The sequence below is a fragment of the Aptenodytes patagonicus genome, chromosome 9 (assembly GCF_965638725.1).
Source record: "Aptenodytes patagonicus chromosome 9, bAptPat1.pri.cur, whole genome shotgun sequence".
Classification (NCBI taxonomy): domain Eukaryota; kingdom Metazoa; phylum Chordata; class Aves; order Sphenisciformes; family Spheniscidae; genus Aptenodytes; species Aptenodytes patagonicus.
In genome coordinates, this window is record NC_134957.1 from 17,589,282 (window position 1) to 17,611,581 (window position 22,300).

General features: G+C 49.1%; 1 protein-coding gene across 4 annotated transcripts in view; it reads right to left on the minus strand.

Annotated features, from left to right (window-relative positions):
• Positions 1-21,124, minus strand: part of TMEM255A (transmembrane protein 255A) — a 29,513-nt gene extending 8,389 nt beyond the window's left edge. The window contains exons 1-6 of one of the 4 annotated variants that reach the window (XM_076347298.1): positions 21,008-21,124; positions 16,434-16,576; positions 11,195-11,257; positions 5,501-5,590; positions 3,538-3,600; positions 2,407-2,495 (exon numbers count right to left, since the gene is read on the minus strand). In XM_076347298.1, the coding sequence (XP_076203413.1) occupies positions 2,407-2,495; positions 3,538-3,600; positions 5,501-5,590; positions 11,195-11,257; positions 16,434-16,576; positions 21,008-21,065 (506 nt within the window). In that variant the 5' untranslated portion in view covers positions 21,066-21,124. Of the gene's footprint in view, positions 1-2,406; positions 2,496-3,537; positions 3,601-5,500; positions 5,591-11,194; positions 11,258-16,433; positions 16,577-19,889; positions 19,940-21,007 lie in introns of all 4 variants that reach the window. The other 3 variants (XM_076347297.1, XM_076347300.1, XM_076347299.1) reach the window with 3 other exon arrangements.
• Positions 21,125-22,300: the final 1,176 nt, after the last annotated feature.

Consider the following 22,300-nt stretch of genomic DNA (forward strand, 5'->3'; position numbering starts at 1 on the left):
TTCCCAAGGACAAACTAGTCTTGGAATTACCCAGGTAAATCGGTCTGTGCCCCGAGGAGCGGCAGCTGCTCCTCTCAGCCACAAGAGTAGCTGGGTGGGACGGGCACAGGACAGCACAGCTGACCTCCTGGCACCGCAGGGCTTGGCCACAAAGCAGGTCCAACTCAGCTGCTCTGCTCCAGCTGCCTGCCCTTTGCAGCTCTACAATGGCATGGGCTGGCAGGACCCCTGGGACCTGGCAGAGAGAGGTCTTTCTGCTCACATTTTTAAGCTTTTCCACATGCAGAAAAGAGACAGAGAAAACTCAGTCGAATCCACATAGGTCATTATTTTGGAAAGGGAAGTGTGGCTCCTGCAACATGTGGGCTGGAGTCTCGCAGGCAGGACTGACCTCTCGCAGGTCAGTAATGACCTCTCTCTGACTGCCGCTTGGGGGAACAGGCTGGCCTTCGGCATAGCTTACCAGATGTAGTGGGCTACAGCAAATTCCCCTTAAGAAAACATATTTATCAGGGACAAACAATACTAAGGGCTTATGAATGACTGATTTCCCAGCTCACATATGGGGTTAGGATCAAACTGCACACGGGCTTTGAGGAAATGGGGAACAACAGGCTCATATTTAAGGCCAAGAAGCCGGAGATCCAGGCTCAGCTCCCCAGTAGACTCTGCAAGTCCTGCAGGAACCTGCCTCCTTTCACAAGAGCCATCCTCCTTCCCTCATTACTCAATTTACGTTTCTTCTTTTCCTTTTTTCCATATCTTCTTGTAGCGGGCCACTGCAGAAGACATTGCAATGAGGAGACAGGGATTTCAAGCAGAATCAAGGCAGAGCGTAACCACAGGTTGTAAAAACCTGTACGTTAGCTTGCATGACCTCTGTATAACCTGAGCACATACCGTGACTGCTTTTAACAATACAACCTGTAGGTACTGTTTGCAAGAGCTCATTCCTATGGAGATGTGTGAGAGCAGTAAAGCTCTCAGCAAGCCTTGGTGCACCACCGAGAACATTCAGCATTATACAGATAAGTACAGCATGTACATATCAATGGGAAGGGGCTCATCCAGCTGGCATTCCCACGGTCAGGGGGGATGCAAGATTGCTGTCACTTTTCCTATAATTTCCATCCTTTACATAATACGTGAGCTAACCAGCCTTGAGTGCCCGTGCCTTTCTTACTGAGATCCCAAAAGAACCAGCACCTCCTCAGTGCAGAACACTTGGGTGGCACTAAGCAAGACTGAGATGGTAACAACTGATATCTTGTATCAGAGAAGGGAAAATGGGTCAGAGGCAGGACCCTGAACCAGCCTGACGGGGGGGGGGGGGGGGGAGAAAAAAAAATACAGAAAAGTGACAAGTTTTTCTATTCCAATCACTTCTCTGTGTATCACTCTCTTCAGATAGCAAAAAGGGATTGTGTTCTGTAAACTGTCAAAGGAAAGTGTGAGCTTCACCCCTCTGCAGTGGCTTCCAGAGAAACAAAGTCCTACACAGACCAGGGATTACCCTTCCCAGCATGTGGAACCACCCTCTCCCAACAGCAGCTTTTGATCTTCCTCCACCACAGTCAATGATATAAGTGGGGGTCAGCCCAACTAAGTACTGTGAGAAATGCTAAGCCTGAAACAGCCCTAGGCAAGAGCCAGTGCTAAAAAAAATCGATTTATTAATTGCTTGCTGACACACATTAGACGCTCCAAATGATATAAGCAGCACATGCTGTAAATTAAGTTGGCTTAGGTACAGTAGCCAGATCTAATGATGGTGTGATTGCTATGCAGTGGTGCTCGATCGGTAACCACCCTTCTGACTCATCTTTGCACAGTGCTGGTACACCTTCCAACCTCTTGTGACCATTAAAGATATTCACTGGGCAGAGAGGACACTGATTTATGAACACGCAGGTGGCACCAGCCTGTGAACTCTCCTCCCTGTTAGCAGGGTGGGGAATGAAACAGTGAGAAGGTGAGGGAGAACAGTGTCCTAGTTTTTACATTTTCAACCTTCTAAAACAAAATAAAACCCAGTGAACAAGCAGTGCCAGCAGAGAAGGAAGGTGTTGGGACAAGGGACACTCAATAGGGGAAAAACTGAGGAAGGCACCAAGCATGGAAGTAATGGAAACTCCCGCCCTCTTCATGTTTCCAGCCGGGCTGGCCTGGAGCATGCTCACCCGTAGCTGGGATGGCTTTAGTGTATTTCATACACCCCTTTACTCAGTTATCTTTTGCCTGGGAGTACCCGTGGCTAGCAACCACAGCTTAAGATCCCTTCCCACAACAGCTGTCATTAACTGATACTTTGCTCCTGCCCTATCCTGGCCCTTCAGACACCTGCAAACCAGCATGACCACTGCTCGCCCTTCCCATGGCCAGGAATGGTATTTTTAGCTTACTCACTTTCCACAGTTGTACAGGTCACAGCAGAAGCAGGTATTGGTTTTTATTTTCGGTGTGCAGGGTGCACGGCGCTGTGGGTGACAGATTGCCTGTGTGAATCCAGAAAAAAATACATAAAGCACGTAAGGACATAATCACCAAACACGTTTTCTGCTGCTACGTGGCCTGCTCTACATGCAGATTTTGCACTGATCTCCAGATTAGCCCCAGGCAGATTTTCCTTTCCTTATCTTGCAGCACAGCTCCTACAAAGTACACAGTTATACCAGAGTAAAGACACACTGGACTAGAACAGACCAGCATTTCCTTCCACCATGGGTAAGTCATAGATAAGCACATGCCTGCACTGGGAGGGGGTTGTGCAACTCTTACAAGCAGCCAAGACCTTGCTGAACTAGCACTCCTCACCACGCAGCAACTTAGAGCGAAGAGTTGTCAATAGGATGATACAAACTGAAAGCAAGATTCCCATACTGGCGAATAACTGACTAAAGCGGTTAATTGTCTGCCTGTGGGTAGTAACACCCAAGCTCACATGGACCGTCTTTGGGCTAAAAAGAGAAAGGACCCCACCAATGCCACTGGGTAGTACTTACTTTGCACCTCAAGCAGGCATTTTAATTTGGAATATAGTGGTTATTCAAAACTACTTGGTAACTTGTGAGGAAGTCTCAGAGAGACTCTCAGTGCACAGCAAAGGCAGCCAAAGATGTCCACACACACTATCAGTATGTGGCAGGAACACCCACCCCCTACAGGCTTCTCTTTGGAGAAGACAATAGACAGCAGAGGCTGGTATCCACAGCTGCTCGTATCCACAGAAATTACTGCTGTCTGAACTCTTAACCCACCACCCTGCTCCCATAATGAATGCACAGCTGAAGATCTAAAGAAACTGGTGTATTTTCCTCTCCCCCATCCCCTCCTCTCCACTTGCTCCTTCACTAACGTGGCAGTACCAAGCATGGAGGAATTCACGCCCTGAGTCCTCCCGCCCCAGGCCCAGCCTCCCACCCCCTCCTTGCTTCGCAGACCTCTGGGACACCGGAGCAGCAGCCCGGCAGCAGGTTCTCCACCTACACCATGCAGCCGGCCCCTTCACAGAGACAGCACAGCTGAACCTGCTCTCACCTCTGGTGGGGTCGTACTCTTGGAGTAGTACTGACATCGCCCCGCGTACAGCGGCCTCAGATCCTGCCAACGAAAAAGCACCAGGCTTAGCACTGCACTGAAATCAAAATCAGCTAGCTGGTCTGGGGAAAGGGGCCAGGCTTTAGAGAGACCCTGCTCTCACATCAGGCTGTTCTGCAACATCCCCGCTCACGGCAGCCCCCCACCTGAGCCCCCCTGAGCACCAGGTGATGTTTAACCCCCATCCTTGGAGGCATGTATTTGTTGCAGCTAGCACAGGAGGAGCAGGCTCTGAAGACAGGCTCGTTCGGGTGAGGGCGGCCACCCCGAACTGAATGATTCATTCCTCATCCCCCCAGACACATCCCAGGGCTGCCTGACGTGTTTCCGAGGGTTCTCCATGCTGAATCATTACAATTTCATATTAAATTGCTGGAAAATTTATCTTTCTGGGCTCTTGAGTGACTTGTGGGAAAGCTCTGGAGGATTACTAATGGCTCAGCCTGCAAACAACCTGCATTAACGTCTCACTTTGGGGCAGCCTGGTCCCCAGGGAAAGCAACCTCAGGGAAAGCAATGCTGGATGTGTACCCGCATCAGCGAGCCCTTCCCAGGAGCAGCTGGACTTGCTCTCTGATCCAAAGCTTGGGGTGGCAGAGCAGCGGCAGGAGACAGGGGGAACGCTGTGTGCTAGCGTGGCAGGAGCACGTCTCCAGCAAGACGACATTCTTGGATGGTTAGGGGGTGAAGCGAGGCCAAAAGCACATCTGTTCATCAAGAGGCAGAAACCAGAGCCATCGTCATCCCAACTGCTCAGCTCTGGCTGCCTCAGACACGCAGACATCCCCATGGCCGGCCGGGAGGAGGTGCCAGCTGATGCCATCACCCAGCCTGTGAGGTCAGCGCCTAAAAATCACAGAGCAAGTCTGTGGGGCTCAGACCCACACAGCCAGGATCAGGAGTCGAAGGAGCTTCACCTTTTTATCAAAGCTAACGCTTCACATGCCCTCGCAAGGGGGGTCAGAGATGGCCAAGACTTGCTGGTTGCATCCAGACAGACGGACAGAGACCTATCACGCAGCTGAGCGGAGCTGCCCTTTGCTCTGTCAGCAAATCCTGCTGTCCAGCCGTCTTTCTACCATTGGAACGCTCAGTGGCAGGAAAGGGGAGCCAGCTTTACAAGGAGAATAATGAGCCAGCTGACACAGGGAGTTTCCATTTCATGGGTAATTCTGACCTTCTGAAATTCCTTTCCATTCTGATCACAAAAACAACCCCAAATCTGTCTTTTCAACCCCATTTCGCAAAAAATTTCAAAAAACCCCATCAGACTGCGGAGTTGCAGGACAAATATCTGTTTGCAGTTATAAATTTCAATTAAAAAGTTGAAATGGAATTGTGTTTTTTCATTTCTATACTAATAACTGAAGCTTTTGCATGTCCCACTGTACTAGAGATTGGTCATGACAGCAGCAGCTCATATTTTTTTAAATCATCAAATGGAAACTGAGGACCTACTGCAAGTGCTTCCTGTTTATACTGTAATGCTTTAATGAGCTTTGTATCAAATTGCTTCGTTCTACTACAACATCCAGCGGTTCAATCAGCATTAAGAACTACCTCTGCTAATATTTAAAATATGATAGATGTTACTGCTCATATATTGTCCCTCAGCAATAGCTGTAATTCACATTACACCTTATAGTTTTGAGACGCAGTAAACACATAAAGCATACACAAAAAAAAAAAAGCAAAGTTTTAAGATCTTAATGCTTGCTGCTTATTTCAAAATATTTTTGCAAAACTGATAAATTTTTCTAAAGTTTATGATTTAAAACAGCATTCAGCACATGACATATATTTAACAGGGTTTGATGTGGCCTGATGCGGGATTACGGACACCATCACTTGTTTTCCTAGAGTAAAAACATTGCAGGACCTGTGTTTTCCTGGAATCACTTACTATGTGTCTGGCAGCAAAGACACCGTCTACTATGGCACAGCAGAACGCAGCAATGACGCCAAAGCTGATGAAGACGATCGATGCAACCAGCTGAGAAAGGAAAACAAAGCCAAGTATCATCTGCCTCTCCACAACCAACCGTTTTGTGCCCTCTCCACAAGGATACATAAACCACAGTCAATAAGCCCTCAAGCAATCAATGACCCAAATGTTTGCCCAGGCTGCACAGACTGGTCTCATTGAAGGCAACGGGACACACATCTCAAAGGAGAGCAATCTGCTCCTGCAAGGCGGCAGGAGTAATAGCATTGTGCCAGACTGGTTCTCTGGGGACTTGATATTGTAATGCAAGTTTTCCCATGGCTCCAAAGCACTACATTTAGGCTGAGGATACACCTCCTCTTCTGGCTGCTGCTGTCCTTAACTCGTCCCTGGAGAGAAAGGAGGGGATTTCTTCTCTCCCCATCCTGGAGCGCTGTGGGAAGCTGCTCCTGTGAACAATTCCCAGGCTGTAAGGACAAAGGAGACTGCTTTATGCGAACCTCTCTGGTGGGACTGCGCCTTCAGGAAACAACGCAGGCATAAGCACAAAGCCATGAGACCAGAAGACAGGTGACCAGCCCATGCCATCGGTGTTGTACACCCTCACAGCAGCCTGGCTGGGCTCCTTGGTGCCGGGTTGCGGCAAGCACAGCCCACTAGGCCTCCCCCTGGCTTGGGGGAGCTGCAAGGAGAGAGATCTCCACCTTCAGCTCAAGGAGGGAAGTCAGACAGGTCTGGTCCTCTTCCACTGGCCCCATCCTGCCCATTCTTAAAATTAGGGTGAAAGCATACAGAAGGTAAACCAGCAATACTCAAACCCCAACCCAGGTACGAGAAACAAAGTCTCTACTCTCACTACGCCACTTTAAACACCACCTCTGCCAAAGTGCCAGTGCTCAGCTGGGAGAACCATGCACGAGTGCCGACACAACCCTTCCTCGCTCCCAAGCAGCAGCTCAGCCACTGCCAGCAGGCTCCAGACCAGCTCATCACACACAGAGCTCCCAATACCGATCCCAATCCCCCTTGCCAAAGCACATCGGGGATATCGACAGGGCCGTGGAGGGAGGGCAAGCACAGCATTCAAACAGACAGGTTCACAAAGACGTAGCTTGGGGAACAGCAGTATTTCCATTTAAAGAACTGAAAGCTTTAGTGGGTTTTTCCCTGGTGGTTTTCCACTCCAGCAATCACACCTTCCAAGTGTTGGTCACTGGCAGCTGTTAAAAACTGCTTCTCCACAAGTACAGAGGCAACTCTGGTCATCGGGAGCTTTGAGTAATAGTAAAAATCACTAATAGCACAAATACAAAAATAGCAGTTAGCTTGGCCAGTACTGACAGATATCTCGGGTCTCCTGGCATGGGGATGTTTGTTTTCAAGCAAACTTAGCACCTGGAGCTTTAACACCTTGGTTCCTGCCACTGCACGAGGATCCAGTTCTCAGAAAGACAAGCCAAATCCCTTGACAAACACAAGACAGAAGGATTCTATATGTATTTTTAAAGTATCTCAGGACTTTTAGGTTAATCACACTGTTTTTACCTAAACCTCCCTCAGTGAAAACAGACCTCCTTCCAGCAACATCCACGTGCAGACCAGGTCAGCTTGAGCAATGAGTGGAGGTGCAGGAGGGCTCACTTGGGACAGTGGAAATGGTCCCTGTACAATTGCTTACTTTGGTTAGCTTCAAAATGAGAGAAAATAAAATGGTTTTCTAGATGAGGCAAGTATTCAAGACGTACACTGTCCCACTGCAAATAAAAACTGCAGCAGTAGATAGAGCAGACTGTGAAATTAACCCAATGACCATACAAACAAGTCACAGTCACTAGTAACAAGCTGTTACTGGAATATTAGATGCTGTGCCACAAAGTACTTGCAGATGGCAGCAGGTGACAAGTTTTCCAGGATCAGGCCCTACACTGGGACCCTCTTTCTGTCAGCTGTAAACACCAGCATTTCCTCCCCACTCAGACCCACACCATCTCCACATCTGGATCACAACTTGCACTGTCCATTACAGCAGTCACACTGTTTCACTACCACAACCAGTGAAACCACACAAGGGGAGAAAGCACAGCTGCTTAGTCTCGGTGGAACAAATGGGTTTTATGGCTTAGGTTATTTTGTAGCAAGTTTAGTTTTTCTCTGTACTGTCCTTTGTTTCATACATACATGAAAGAGGATATTCTCCCTAAATAGCATGATCCTTGGAGATGGGAAGCGAGCCAAACACTGAATATATACAATTAGGGTATTTGTCGGTCGCCCCTGCTTGCAGATAAGGAGCTGCTAACATGGTTATTTAAAATAATACAAGGTTAACGATGATACTTTCATAACAGCCCTACTAGGATATAAGGATATGGTGTTAGAAATGGGTTTGCTCACTTTATTTACACACAGTTTCCTCTCTCTCAGCTGGAGAAAGAAAAGCCTGAAAACCAAACACTGAGAATTTATGATAAAGAAAATCAAACAGCAAATAAAAACATACAAATTCATTTTTACAATCCCACGGTTTTCAACTAATCTCATGAGTTGCCAACAAGATTTTTGATTTGGGGTTGACAATATTGTTAGTGTAGCAAGCAGAAGTCCCTCTCAAGAGCCGTGTGATATTAGTGATTGGTCTTCGCTCATCTAACTCCTGCCGAAGTCAGCCACACCGAGTAGCAATCGGACAAGACAAGACAGACTGGGTTCAGATAGTGCAGGAACCATGAAGCAGGAGTGCTCTGGACTGAGGTTCCCTTTAGGCCACTGTCCAGCGACACATGGGCTGTGAAGCTGTTGGTTATTACTTTTCCATGGCACAGATGACTGTCACAAAGCCACGTAAAACGCTGACTCCTCACTTGAAAACTGCTGAGCGGGCAGCTGGGGTGTAAGTCAGAGCTGCCTGCAGCGCTGGCAGGCAGGCGGGCAGCGCCGCCGGGCAGCTGGCTCTCCCTGGGGGGACAAAAGCCCTCCCTTACTTCGACAAGTGGGAAGTGCAGATGCACGGATTGAAAACCAAGACACTCGGGTGGGAAAAACGAGAGAGGTCTATTCCTGTCGGGAGGCTGCAGAGAAGGGAGGAGTGCTGCTTCAGGTTAGCTCTCCCCGTCAGCCACACTGGCTCGACTCCTCAAGCTCCCCAGCCAGCTTATGGCCAGAAACATGCACAAGAACACGGCAGCAGAAGTCGCTTTTAGCTCTTCCTGCCATCACTGAGGAGCAACTGCGTAACAAGCAACACCAAGACTGCCTTTTAGCAAACTAGGACACTGAGGAAGTTCACAGAAGATTAAAAAAAAAAAAAAAATATCCTGCACTGCCAGCGGTATTATGGAAACACATAATGGACAAAGCTGCCACTGTAACGTGCTCCTGGGCAAGGAGGAGATGTGACTAAAGCATGGGGACAGTAAGTGACAGCTACTGCATGACTTCTCTGCAGTCAGAGCAGAGACACGCTAGCTGCCAACTGAGGCAGCAGCGATGCAATCCCTGCAAAGCTGGGTCATGTGTGCTTTTTAGGACACAAAACGATAGAGAGATGAAAACCATAAACATGGGCTACCCAGGGCTCTTCAGAATAAACAAACAAGTCAAGTCAGGGCCACGCTATCACTCATGGGCACTCCTGTGAAGAATGCAGGACTAGCATAACACGGTCATTGCTCAACCAGACCCTGATACGCTGCTAATACACGATGAGCAAGAGGCTTGGAAACCCTGCTAGGACAGAAAGAACAGGACATGTTGCTCTTGCAGAGCCAGGGTGAAAACAACAAAAAATATCCACTGGGAAACCCACCTCCCCTGCACCCTCCCTGATTGTGGGAAAGGCAGTTTTCCTCTCCTACAGGGTCTGCCTCACCCTCTCCCTCCTGGCTCTGCAGGGAGCACGCTATTTGCAAAGCAAAGGGCAAGGCAGCCCAGCCCAGCCTCTGGATTAGGACAAGCAGGAATTTCTCCCAACTCTCTCTGCAGCTTGGCAAACGTGCCTTAGCCTTGGTCAGCAGCACACCCTGCTAATCTGATCCCTGAGAGCAGAGGCAGCTCCATCCCTGCAAAAGCAGGCAGCAACGCTGGGTCAGCAGGACAGGCTGCAGGGACAGCACGATCCCCCCTTGGCCCTGTGCAACCTCATATAAGGAAGGCTGGAGGGATCTTGCTGCCAGAGCATGGGGCAACCATCAGGGAGGAGGACTGCAGCTGCTCTCCTGGGACAGCCAAGCAGAGGCAGGAGGCAGGCATGCCCACAGGACGCTCCAGGAGCTGGACTGTACCTCCCTGAATGCTACCTCTAGCCAGCCACATGTGGCAAGCAGAGAAAACAGGCTAGGAAAGATAGAGCTTGACAGCCTGCCAGGACCACATCAGATACCAACTTCTTTTGATCTCTCTCTACCCATACCTTTTGCTAAATTCTCCCAAAAGACTTTCCCCTACCCTAAGCCCTGTTACTGACACCTCCAAGCACTACCGCCCCTACCTTCAAGCACAGGCAGGAAGATGAGGGGTTTGTGAAACAGCGTCTGCAAGACATGTTTAGGGGCCATCAGAGACCCAGCCAAGTCCACCCAAGTCTCCCGTGCTTGCCAAAGGGGGTAATCTGGGCCAGCTCTGTCCCCGCTGCACAAGCTCAGTTGTGATCGTATCATATCAGCAGCACTGGTCTCATCTAGTTTGTGCTATCTGCATGTTCACTGCCCACCTGCTCTCTTCTGAACGTTGCTCCCACGGGATGGGACACCAGAGACCTGCCTAGACAGTGGCTGCCCAGCCCCAGCACACAAAAGCCTCCTTGCAGCGTGAGGAGGGAACCAGAGAGCGCTGTGGTCCACGCGTCTGGTCTAGCCAGCGTCTTCTGTGCTTCTCAGGTCCCCAACTGCTGCTTTACAGCATGCAAAGTTTCTTGGTTTTCCTTCCTACTTGAAGAGGTGTTTGGAAACAAGGACCAGCAACATGCATGTTAATCAGCAACACTGGAGAAGTTGGTTGCTTTTCAATTACACCAGTCTTCATGCTTTTCGTCATGTTGACACCTCGAGTAACTTATTCTCTAGACATATCTAGAGCAGAGAGCTCGGAGCACTCCTGTCCTCAGGAAGGACTTTCTGCTGGGCCCTCTAAGGGCTTTCACCTCCAGTCTCTGGGCTGGCTGTTATACCACCTGCTTGATCTTCTTCTCTATCCTTTGCTTAGAATAGAAAGTGGCCAAAAGCGATTTTTGCAGAGCCCCAAGCCTCTACGAATTTATTTTAAAAGATTTAAAATAAATGTATTATGTTTATGTTATTTACCATATTATGTATCACATACTGTGACAGCTCAACAGACAAAGCGCTGGGAATGAGTCTGTGAAGCAGTGACTATCCTGAAAACTCCAAACGCTCAATTTCAAGCCCTTTAAAAAAAATCCCACGGAGTTCAATGAGACTGTGCATAGTCACTTTGTACTTCCTTAAGCATTTTTTTTTTTTAATTTAAAAATATCAAGGTTAACAGCCTTGTTCTCCTGGGCTGCCAGAAACCATCTCTAGTTCTCAAGAGGTATGCAACACTACCCTGGAAGAGCTAGGAAAACCAATAATACCCTTTACATACAAAATTTGGGTTACTGCCATTTTTTAAAAAAAGGTTTTGTAATGAACTTACCATTTGCCTTTTGTTTTCTATCAAGTTTGATCCAATTATTCCAAGAAACGACCCAAAACCAAGCTGAAAAACAACATATTGTTAGCATTTAGATCAGGACAATATGCAACATATTTTACATACAGACAGAACACAATTAAATCCAGAAGCAGCAAAAGAACATACTGCGGATGTGTGAGCACTCTTCCTTCAGCAAGGAATCAGTGAAGTCTCTCACTAGCCGGAACTATCAAGTATACCCCTTATATGACACTAAAAGCAGGTGTAGAAACCAAAAGGATGAGTTCTGAATTCCATCCCCTCCCCAGTGATGCTGAGAAATGGCTGGTGGATGCGGATATGCACTGCTGTCTCGGAACAACCCTACGAACACTCAGGAGCCTCCAGACGCAAACCTAGCAGGACCACGTCACTACCGTCTGCAGGACCAGGCTTTTGTAACCTCACCAAGGGTGTGAGCAATCACCTAAGTTTTCAACTCAGAGAGCTTCTTGATGCAAAGTATGAAATAAGGCAGAACTATACTCGGGAAGATTTAACAATTCTCTGCCTTCTTCTACTCCTCCCTCATTTCCAGGGGTGAGGATGCATCAACTAGGGTCTTCTACCAGAAGAGCTCATGCCAGCCCAGCCAACAGAATAAGCTACTCCAGCAAAAGCATCTTTTCCACCTGCCATAACGGACAACACTGTTCTTATTTCAGCTCAGTGAACTCAGCCAGGAGTGCCATTTCCCACCTCCTTTCTCCATAGCCTTAAGCTATTTAGCTACACTAAATAGAAGCTTCTAGGACAGAGCACACCTCAGCCAGGCCAGAAACAGGGACTTCAACCAGGAAGCGCGGACTACAAGGGGAGATGCAGAAGTACTTCTGTGTCACACCGAAAAAGGTCTTTGATCGGTGTAGAGCGTAGCCAACTCCACTTCTATGCGTCAGCAAAATGAGAAATGCCGGAAAAGTCCTACAGTTGGACTGGTCATATTAAGCAGGTACAAATCCAGTCAATAGACTAGGGAGGCAGTGAAGATCTGGGTGAGAATGCCAAATAACTGGCCAACTCCTCAGGGAGCAGAATAAGGCACGAGACAAGCTGCAGTGATTCAAGAATGAGTCAACTAACCTGGAATCGGTATTTTAGGATCCAGGAATAGAAAACACGGGTTTAATAAATCTGATACTAACAAGCAGAGGCACATGCAGAGATTAGCAGACACAAACGTGATGAAAAGTTGGGCTTACATCTTCCCCCGCTCTGCTTAAGCCCAGTAACATTTGGTGCAGAGCTGCGGGCAGCAAGGGCTGCTGGCTCAAACGGAGCCAGGGATTAAAGCAGAGCAGCCGATGAGGCTGCTGCTTCCTGGCTGCCTGCCTTGCACTCCGAGCTCTTGGAGACCGTTGTCCCCACATCAGGGACAAACTACCACGGTGGGGAGCACAGCAGCGAAGCCAGGTGCTGCTTAACACTGAGGCAGCAGGCAGGCAGGGCAGAGAGCCAGGGGCACTGCTGAACTGCCCCAAACTGATCTGCCAGTGCTTCTGGGCTTATTATTTCGCTCAGCTTGGGCAAGCAACCACCTCCACCTTCCCCAAGTAACAGGAGTTTTACAGCTCAATTCCAAGCCCAAAACCTGGGAGATCCAGGCATTAACAGCAACATGGATCCAGGCATTATTTTCAGTCTGGTGATGTTTAGCAGCAAGGAAGTTGTGTGGCAACACACACCTAAGGCAAATGCTCAAGAAAAACATTTTGTGCCCTTTGAGCTTGATCCAACACGTTTAAGAGAAATGTCCACGTGGTGTTTCAGAGTAGCCTCAAACCAAAAGGTGAAACACTTAAGATAATTTAAGATAATTCAAAAAGAAGAAATTAGAGCAAGTCTGTGCATCCAACAGGTGAAGACCAAATAAATCAGTGGATTCTCATTAATTAACGGGAATTCTCATTGCATGAATGGGAAAACCACTCTTTCTGTGGATGGGACAAAGAGATCTTAGTAATCTGCATCAATTGCATCACTTATTTGCTGGTGGGTATGATCCCCTGGGATGTCTGTCTGAAAGGAGGACAGGACACAAAATGAACGTGCTTTTCCAGACTAAAGCCCCAGGCCAACATGCTTGACAAAGAACCATTACAGAAGAGGTTTGCCGGTCAAAGCCTAAGAAAGGTCAGTCACTTACACAGATGCTGGAAGCTGGTGTAACTTGGAGACAACACACGTATCTCACAGACCCTCACTTCCATAAGGGTGGTTGCCCTCTGCACCTGATTGTTACTCTTGTCCACTGAGCATCACTGTTACACTCTGGGCTTCCCAGGCCCAGGTCAGTCATCCAGCCACAGGTGAGGATATTTCCCACAGAGGCACAGCCGGGGTGTTCACAGATGTAGTCGTGAAGGTGTAGGTGGTTGTCCTGGTTTCGGCTGGGATAGAGTTAATTTTCTTCCTAGTAGCTGGTACAGTGCTGTGTTTGGGATTTAGGATGAGAACAATGTTGATAACACACCGATGTTTTAGTTGTTGCTGAGCAGTGCTTACACTAGTCAAGGACTTTTCAGCTTCCCATGCTCTACCGACTGAGCAGGCTGGAGGTGCACAAGAAGCTGGGAGGGGGCACAGCCAGGACAGCTGACCCCAACTGGCCAAAGGGACATTCCATACCACGCGACGTCATGCTCAGCATATAAACTGGGGAGAGTTGGCTGGGGCGCGGGGGGGGGGGGGGGGAGGTGACCGCTGCTCGGGAACTGGCTGAGCATTGGTCAGCAGGTGGTGAGCAATTGCACTGTGCATCACTTGCTTTGTATATTCTTATTCTTATTATTACTATTAGGATTTTATTTTATTTCAATTATTAAACTGTTTTTATTTCAACCCACGAGTTTTCTCACTTTTGCTCTTCCGATTCTCTCCCACCATCCCACTGGGGGTGGGGGGGGGAGAGTGAGCGAATGGCTGTGTGGTGCTCAGTTGCCGACTGAGGTTAAACCATGACAGTGGTCAAGAAGGAGGGTGAAGGCAGCCTGGCTACAGGATATGTCATTGCACCCTCTGCTTCGGCTCCTCCAGTTGTGTCAATGAGGAACTGCACTGTTTGGGAAAAAAAAAAACCAAAACCCAACCTGCCCCAAAAAATCAACCAAACAAAACGCCGCTGATGCGTGGAAGGTCTCCAGTGCCCGGTTCTGTCTTCCTCAGGAGCAGAGGCCTGGTAAGATAATCCCTGGCATCAGACAGCCACTTCTTTGCACGTTTACTCCTTGCTCAAGAGGTGTTTGTCCAAGACATGCAAGTTAAAGGAGGAAAGAATGGTGAATTAGGCATGGCCGTGATGGGACCTCTGATGTCCCATGAGATGATCTCATCCATGGGTCTGGTCCACACACGGAGACGTCACCCAGCACACGAAGAGACTTCTGGGTCTACTTTTTCCTTACCAATGCAGGGTATGACTAATGGTGGTGCATCACTAATGATGCACAGAAACCCCTGATAGAGATGCACGCAGGCCTAACATTCATGTGAAGTTCTGGATGACAAGACCTGCAAGGAGCTGCTTCTTCGGGGCTGTGGAAGCCACCTGCTCGGGGACAACTCACCGAGTACTTATGCACCACAGCAAGCCCTTTTTCCACAGTAAAGGGAGAAATCCCAGCTTGTCAGGAAACATCAGCTATTTTAAGCACCTGCTGAAGCATCCAGCAGCACACTGAAATATTTTCCTGTGCAGGGAGACAGGCGAGGTCGTCACACATTTCCACACAGTGGATTAATGAACTAACCAAGAGCGGGAATTTGGTAACAAACACAAGCTGTCAGGGTGCCTCTGAATAAAGTAACTCAACGCCCTTCCCAAGTCCAGGAATTCATTAGTTCCTTGCGTAGACCAAGTCTTACAAAAGCATAAGCGATGCTGACTTTCCCGGAGCATAAATAGCACGGGAGATGTCAAGGGGACGTGAACAACAGGCTCCACCCATCTGCATCAGTCCGCAAGACCTGCTCCGAAGCACGAGGTTCAACTCAGGCTGACAGAGCGTAGGCTACGTGCAGAGAATTTGAAGCCAGCCTGTCACCTTTCTCAACACCTTCCTTCTGTACTTCTCTTTAAAAAAGATCAGGCCTAAATGCAGGAGTTACTGGGACAAGCCAGAAAACCAACCCTAAACTGAAGAGGCCCAACACAGTCTGTAACAATGTTCCACACTAATGGCTGTAAAGGGGCTTTCTTCAGTCATAGAAGAGCTTGTCCACAGAGAAGTATAAGCCTCCCTCAGATCAGCAATGTGTGGCAAATAAATCAAACCGCACTAAGGGAAGAACAAGTCTCCACCTAGTTATCTGGACAGGCTTTAAGCCTCCAGCTTTGAGGCTCCAAGCCTAAATGCACAGCACTCCACAGTGTTACACCAGGAGCCTCTAGCTGGGGGACTGCAGTTGCACTCAACCTGCTAAGGCACCTGATTTGGCTGCAGCTCAGCCCTTTTTGAGCGTGTCTCAGACACACAAGGAACAGACCAGGACTTGCTTTCTAGCTCATGTTAGACCTCTGCTCATGCCAGGAGGGGCATGATGTACTTGCCCCTTATGCTTCCACAGGAGGTTGTGCATCTACTGGCAAGAAGGCTGGGCACCAGCGACCTTCTCTAAATTAAGCCATTTGAAGCTACAAGATTGTCCTTTCCCATTTCCGTCTGTTGATAACAAAAAAAACCCAGATGTGCTAGCTGCTTTGATGCACATGCTCCCCTGGCAAGCTGCCACAGCTATGGCTAACGTGCTTCTCCTCATTCAGGGACTCCAAATTGTTAAACACTTCTGCAAGTGAACTTTATGACCACGAGTTCACGTGAACAGTATTTCAAGACCTGGTCTCTCAACTATTGGCACCCTATAGTCCTTCTTTGCCTTACTTCTGCCTGGGGCTAATGTCATGTATGCAAACAAGGAAGTTCTAAGGTTGCTTTGACTGACCTAAGACCTATTTATCTGTCTCACCGTTAGCTCAAAAGCATGTTATTACCTAAGCTCAGAGGAAGCTGCCACTTGGATGGGATTTTTGCATGGGAATGAGCAGCAGGTGCAAAATAATAATAAAACAAATAAATCAAATGGCAATGAAGTAGCTAAGCATAATATTCAGGACAAGATCACCCTTTATAACATTTGCAGCATTACAAGGGACTTTGTAGGCAATAAGTTTTCTAGACCTACCTAGGAGTTCTATACTTACAATAACCCCTGGGTAATAACCTCCAACAGTCACATTTTGGGTTCTTGTTGTAGCAGCTAGGCCCACCGTTAGAATTAATACTGACACAATGAGGAGAGTCACAGTTACGTAGAGGGAATTTCTTTTTCTTCTATTGAACGACCCTAAAAACACACATACACAACAGAATTTGCTGATTCCATCTGGGGACAGTCATGGTACCGCAAATTTCTCCTCCCACCGCCAACCACATCGTGGTGAATTGTCTTTCTTCTCACTTGAGAATATTTTTGAGTTTGGCTGTCACTTTTCACCTTCACTAACATGCTTTATCAAGCGTTACTAGGGCATCTGAATTCACATTTACTTATCACTGCTCTGACGTAGATGAAGAGAGCCTTAAGAGCTGTAACTTTGCAAAGCTCATTTGGATACATTGGAGCCTCCCAGCCCCTCTGGCCTGGGGCAACTGAGCTAATGAGAAGTATTACCATTAGGCATTTATATATTTTCTGATCTGTCTACTTACATCAAGCTAAATAACCACACTGTATGCCACTTCTTTTGAGGGGGGAAATCTTGGCCGTAATCATATCTTAAGGCATCCACAATTTTCCATGTAAATGAGACATCGCCAGTAACAGCCACTTGTCCTCCTCCTGCTCTACGTTCAGCAAGGACCAGGTATTTTTAGATGCTTGAATAATGAATTTGTAGATTAGTAAAACTCATCTACAGCTGCCTGATTATGGTCTTTTTCTTTTATATATTTATAGATCTCCCAAATGAGCATAAATATAAAATAGTGATTCCATCAGCCAAGAGGAAAGCTGGCTGTGACATTACGCTCAGCAACATCTTTAGGCGTGTTTGTTCAGCGTGTGCTCTGCCATCTTTACATCACTTTGTGGAACAATCCTTTTGATGATATTTCATACATTATGCAGACATAACCCAGCACCTGTGAGAGCGGCTGGTACGATAATGGACTATAATGGTCCCCTGCCGCACTCCCTGTGGGCTGCTGGGGGCACCCTGAATCCCATCCCTGCAGCCTGGGGCTCTCCAGTGCACCCCAGGAGCAGGCAAAGGTATTTCCCACCCCAGAGGCTCCCAAGCGATGTGCATGCTACCAGCACTTCTCAGAGTGTTTCAGAGAAGGGCAGGGATGTGTCCCAAGAGCAAGGAGCTGGTTCCACCATCGCTGAGCATATTCCCTAACGCAAACCATGTTGGGAACCCCCATCTGAGGTGTTCAGGGGCTCCCTGAGAGCCTGTACGTGGCGAGATAAAACACCTGCAGAAAGGCCGGGAGAAAAGACTCAGCCAAGCCAAGCACAACCTCCTTGTCCAAATTCTCCAGAGAGAGGAGCACACCAGGCCTTGCTGGGAAGCTTTCTGTCTTGAAGAGGTACGCCCCAGGTGCCCACAGGCCCTTCTTTAGGGTCTGTGCATATTTGCAGCACAGCGAGAGAGATCTTTTCACCCTAACAGCTATACCGATGCAGCCATACGGACACACACTGGTACAAATTATCTCCCTTCCTCTGCAGGGACAGCTCTCCCCAGGGAAAAGTGCAGCAGCTCCCCGCTGCTTCTCCACACCCACTCCAACCTGACCCACCAGCCGTGCTGCTGGCAGGAGCACTCCCTCTCCATGCTGGACCATGCTCTGGGCTGGCACGGCTGCCATGGGCACGGGGCTGGATCATTTCACCCACACCAACCAGATGAGCTTGAAATCAGAGACTAGTCCTAAACTTGGGGATTAAAAGCCCAACACAAGGAGGTGAAAGGCAAGAGAGGCTTATAAAGAAAAGCAACATCCTTTCTGACTGGCCAGTGTCTCTGGAAGGAAAGCTCTCCACCCACAAACCTTCTGCTCCTGTCCCGGAGCACAGCTGTGACCACACCACTGGGACATCACTGGGTCTAAGAGCAAGGAGCCTGACAACTAGTTAGTCCTTAGCTGGAATGAATAGCTAGACAGTTACTAATTTCAAACAAAATAAAATTAAATAACTGCTAGAGAACCCTAAGATCCAGGCTGGATCTTTTATCAGTGATCCTTAGTTTTTCATGCCATTTCTTACAGGATGGAGATAAAGGTACCCAACTATTTGCTGCAGGTTGCATTTGGGGTTAATCTTTTAATTCTCCTAAATCTGCCAAATAAGTTAATAATATAAAATCTAGACTTCCAAAGCATTCAAAATTCATCAAGATATTAGGCCATTCTGTATGTATTGCCTCCCACAAGCACTATAGCTTGTGCCATGCTCCAGTTCCAATGTAATTATTTAAATGCAAGTGTCACATAAACATCTTAAAATTCCAAAGTACTGGGACCAAAGGTTTAGCTGAACAAAACTTTAGAAACTGGAGAAAAAATTGCTACTTCTTACATAGATTAGTTCTGAAAGGAGAGAACGAACGAACCTGTCTTGCTTACACACATGGTAGATTACCAAACTTCCGATTACTGCTACAGTTTGGCTGGCAAATGAGCAGAAGGTAAGTAAAACCAGCCATATGTTCCTTACACAGCTTAAACTCTGCGGTTAGGCTGTGTGGGTGTGCAGATGTTTGTGTGCCATGCAAAACCACCCTGCAGAGCACGTCTGAGTGAGCGTCATGGGTACATGAGCACGGCGTTTACACACACAAACCGGTATTCCTGCATTTCCATCAGACATGCTTCAAAAAGTTATAGTGAAAAAACCTCCAGAACGTGCTATTTCCTCAATACCAGAGCATGCTGTAATAGCATTTCTGCAGGAAAACACTCTAAAAGCAGCAGCTTGAAACACTGTTTATGGATTCTGAACTTGTTTCAGAACCACCATATTTTCCACTCTTACATTTCTGCATTGTTTCCCAGCTCACAACTGGCACACACCAACATGCAATACAGCAGTGAAACAAAAGGTTTCTAACTGGAAAATTTCTGAAAGCTTTTCAATATTCCTCATAAGATTTTAAAAAAAAAAAACCAAACACAACACCAAAATGCTTTTATTCCAAGTCCTGACAAAAACAACCATAATCCTTTAACTTGATATTGGAGAGAGATGTGAAATTGAAGAGAGAATGTGATTACCTCCACTTCAGCTCTGTACTGGGACACTAATTCCATTTTTTCTTTCTCTGAAGACACGTTTTGTTACGTGTATATTGAGAAAGTGGTTTTGTACTTCTGTAAGGATGCCTGCAGCTGCTTCAGCATACATGGACTCATACTCAGTATCTCCACTGACAGCTGCTGAAGGGCTGCCCTGGCAAAATCCTCTCTTCTCAACATTAATTTTTGCTGAAAATATTCCCCATTAGATCATTTTCCTCTTTGCTACTCAGCTTGGTACAGCTTTACACACAGAAGAGGAGCTACGACAGCTTTGCTATCTCTTTTAAGAGACAGTAATAGCCTTTTCTCTGTGATTTATCCCAGTTAGATACCTGAAAACTTGCAGTGCTTACCTCAACGTGAGTTTGAGCATACAAGGTGGTTTGAAACACTGTGCTTAACTCTGTGAGGAAGATGTAAAGAAATTAATGCTATCTATAGTCCGGCTATTTCTTTTGCTAAAATGGCTCTCAGAATGTGGACAGGCTTCAGAAAGATCATTTTTATTTTACGCTCAGAAACATCATCTTATTATAGCTGCCATATATAAGCCCACTCTAAAAACAAGGTTGTAGCAGTTTTTTCCAGATTACTTTAAAAGTTTGCAATAATACATATTTTGTATCGCCCCGATTTACTTTTTTCCTGATTATCAGAAAAAAACCAGACAAAATGGCACAGAAACAGCACCGACTTCTCCATCTTGTTCTTTGGGGGGGAAAGCCACAAGCGAAGCATAAGCGCAAAGCAGTCCAGGGAGGCCAGCTTTAACTTTTACCCTAGGAGAACCGGGGGCAAACGGCACCGAGCCGTTCTCCTTCCCAGCCCTTCTCCTTTTGTGCCACTTCTCTGCTAAAAAAGCGTTAGTGTGCGAGCTGTGACCCAAACCGCACTCTAATTAAGGGCCCTGCTGGCAGGCCCACGGGAGGGGGTCTGCAGGCGGCTGGGTGGCTCATCTCCTGCTTGGATGGGTGGAAGGCTGGGGAAATTGCAATTAGCAGCCGGTGCGGAAGGGTACGAGGGATTCTCTGACCTAATTCGGGAGGTGAAGGAGCGCTGCGAGGGGAGCGGGCGCGCACTCCCTCCCCGGTCCAAAGGGGGCTGCGCGGGGCCGGCGGCTGCCTCCGCCCGGGCAGCGAGCCGCCCCACGGGGGTCTCCGCCGCAGCCCCGCACCAGGGCGGCGCGGTACCGGGGGGCGCCGGGTGGGAGACGGACCGTCCCCCTGCGGCTGAAACCGCGCCTGAGCGGCGGCGGGGCGGGCAGGGGAGCGGGGCCGGGCGAGGCGGAGGCGGCAGCCGCGGCGGGTGTCCGGTCCGGTCCGGTCCGGTCCCGCCCGGCCCGGACGGCGGCGGCGGCGCCCCCGGGGACCCACCGCCCAAAATGGCTGCGCGCCCCCGGCCCCCGCGCACCGCCCCGCAGCGCGGCGCATCCTCCCGGGCCGGCGGGGCCTCCTCTCCCCGCGGCACTTACCCACGGAGTCGGGCAGGGCGACACCGCCCGGGCGCTGCTGAGTCAGGGACTGCCGCATGCTGCCGCCGCCGGCCCCCGCTCCCCGCCGCAGCCCGCCGGGCCACGGCGGCGGACAGAGCCCCGGCAGCGGCTCCGCCGCGCCTGCGCGCTGGGGCGGGAGCGGCGAGAGCTGCGGGGCCGGACCGGGCCGGACCGTACCGCCCGCTGCCCCCGCCCGGCGGCGGGGCCGGGGGCGGGTCCGCGGCGGTCCCTCCGGGTCTCACCGGGGAGGGCTTTGGATATGTGGCATTCCTTCCAAAATTACTCCTTACCCCTCGCCCCCCCCCCCCCCCCGGCGTGTGGAGGTCTGGGACCGCACGCGTAGCTGGTACCGTTCCGCTGGAAACCAGCGGAGTGGCGGTGCCCTAGAGGGGTTTTTTTGGGAGGGGAGGGATAGAGGTCCTGCCCCATCTCCAGGAGGTTCCCGGCGTTGGATCCCCCCGCGCTCACCAGCAGCCCGGCCGCAGGGGCTCAGCACCTCCCCGGTGTTGGATATCCCCTGCCCTCTCCCCATCTTTTCCCCAGCCCCTTTGCACCCCAGCAGCTCCCATCCGACTTCCAGCCCCACCGCTCCAGGCCGTTCTGTCCTTCGCCAAACACCTCCCTGGCACCTCTCTGTCCCCCATCCTCCCTATCTCCCTCCTCCCTGCAGCGCTGAGCCCCAGAGCGGTGCTGGTGGCACTCCTGGGCAGCCACCCCACCACGGCCACTGGCCCAGTTTTTTACTTCTCGGTGCTCTGAGATCTCTGTGCCTGCCTGTGCCCCGTCCCACGGAGGCAGTATTCCCAAGAGACCCTGCAAGCTCCCCACGTCTCTGGCCAAGGAGCCGGGGCAGGCCCTCAACCTCTGTTTTCCATATGATATCTGTAAAATGGGAATAAAAGCATCTTCCCAGCAGGTTTCATAATTGCTTGTGAATCGCTTTAATGCCCTGGGCTGAGAGGTGCTAAGTGCAAATCATGTAATTATTTCAAGCCAAAGCATATTTCATCAAGTTAAAAGAAACTAATCCTATCTCTGCTTCAAAAAAACCCCCACTTTTATTGGATAAGAGCCTAATTACCAGCTTCTCCCACGAGAAAAGAGAAAGCGTACACTGACAGCAGTGCAAGAGGCATGTTACAAATGCCCAGATCAATTAATGGCAAAGAACGCGTCACCTCCAGAGAAAACAGTGGTTATTTACCTCGGATGAACTAGAGGAGCCCTGTGCTCACTGCCTGTGCCCCACCGGGCAGCGGGGCCGGCACTGGC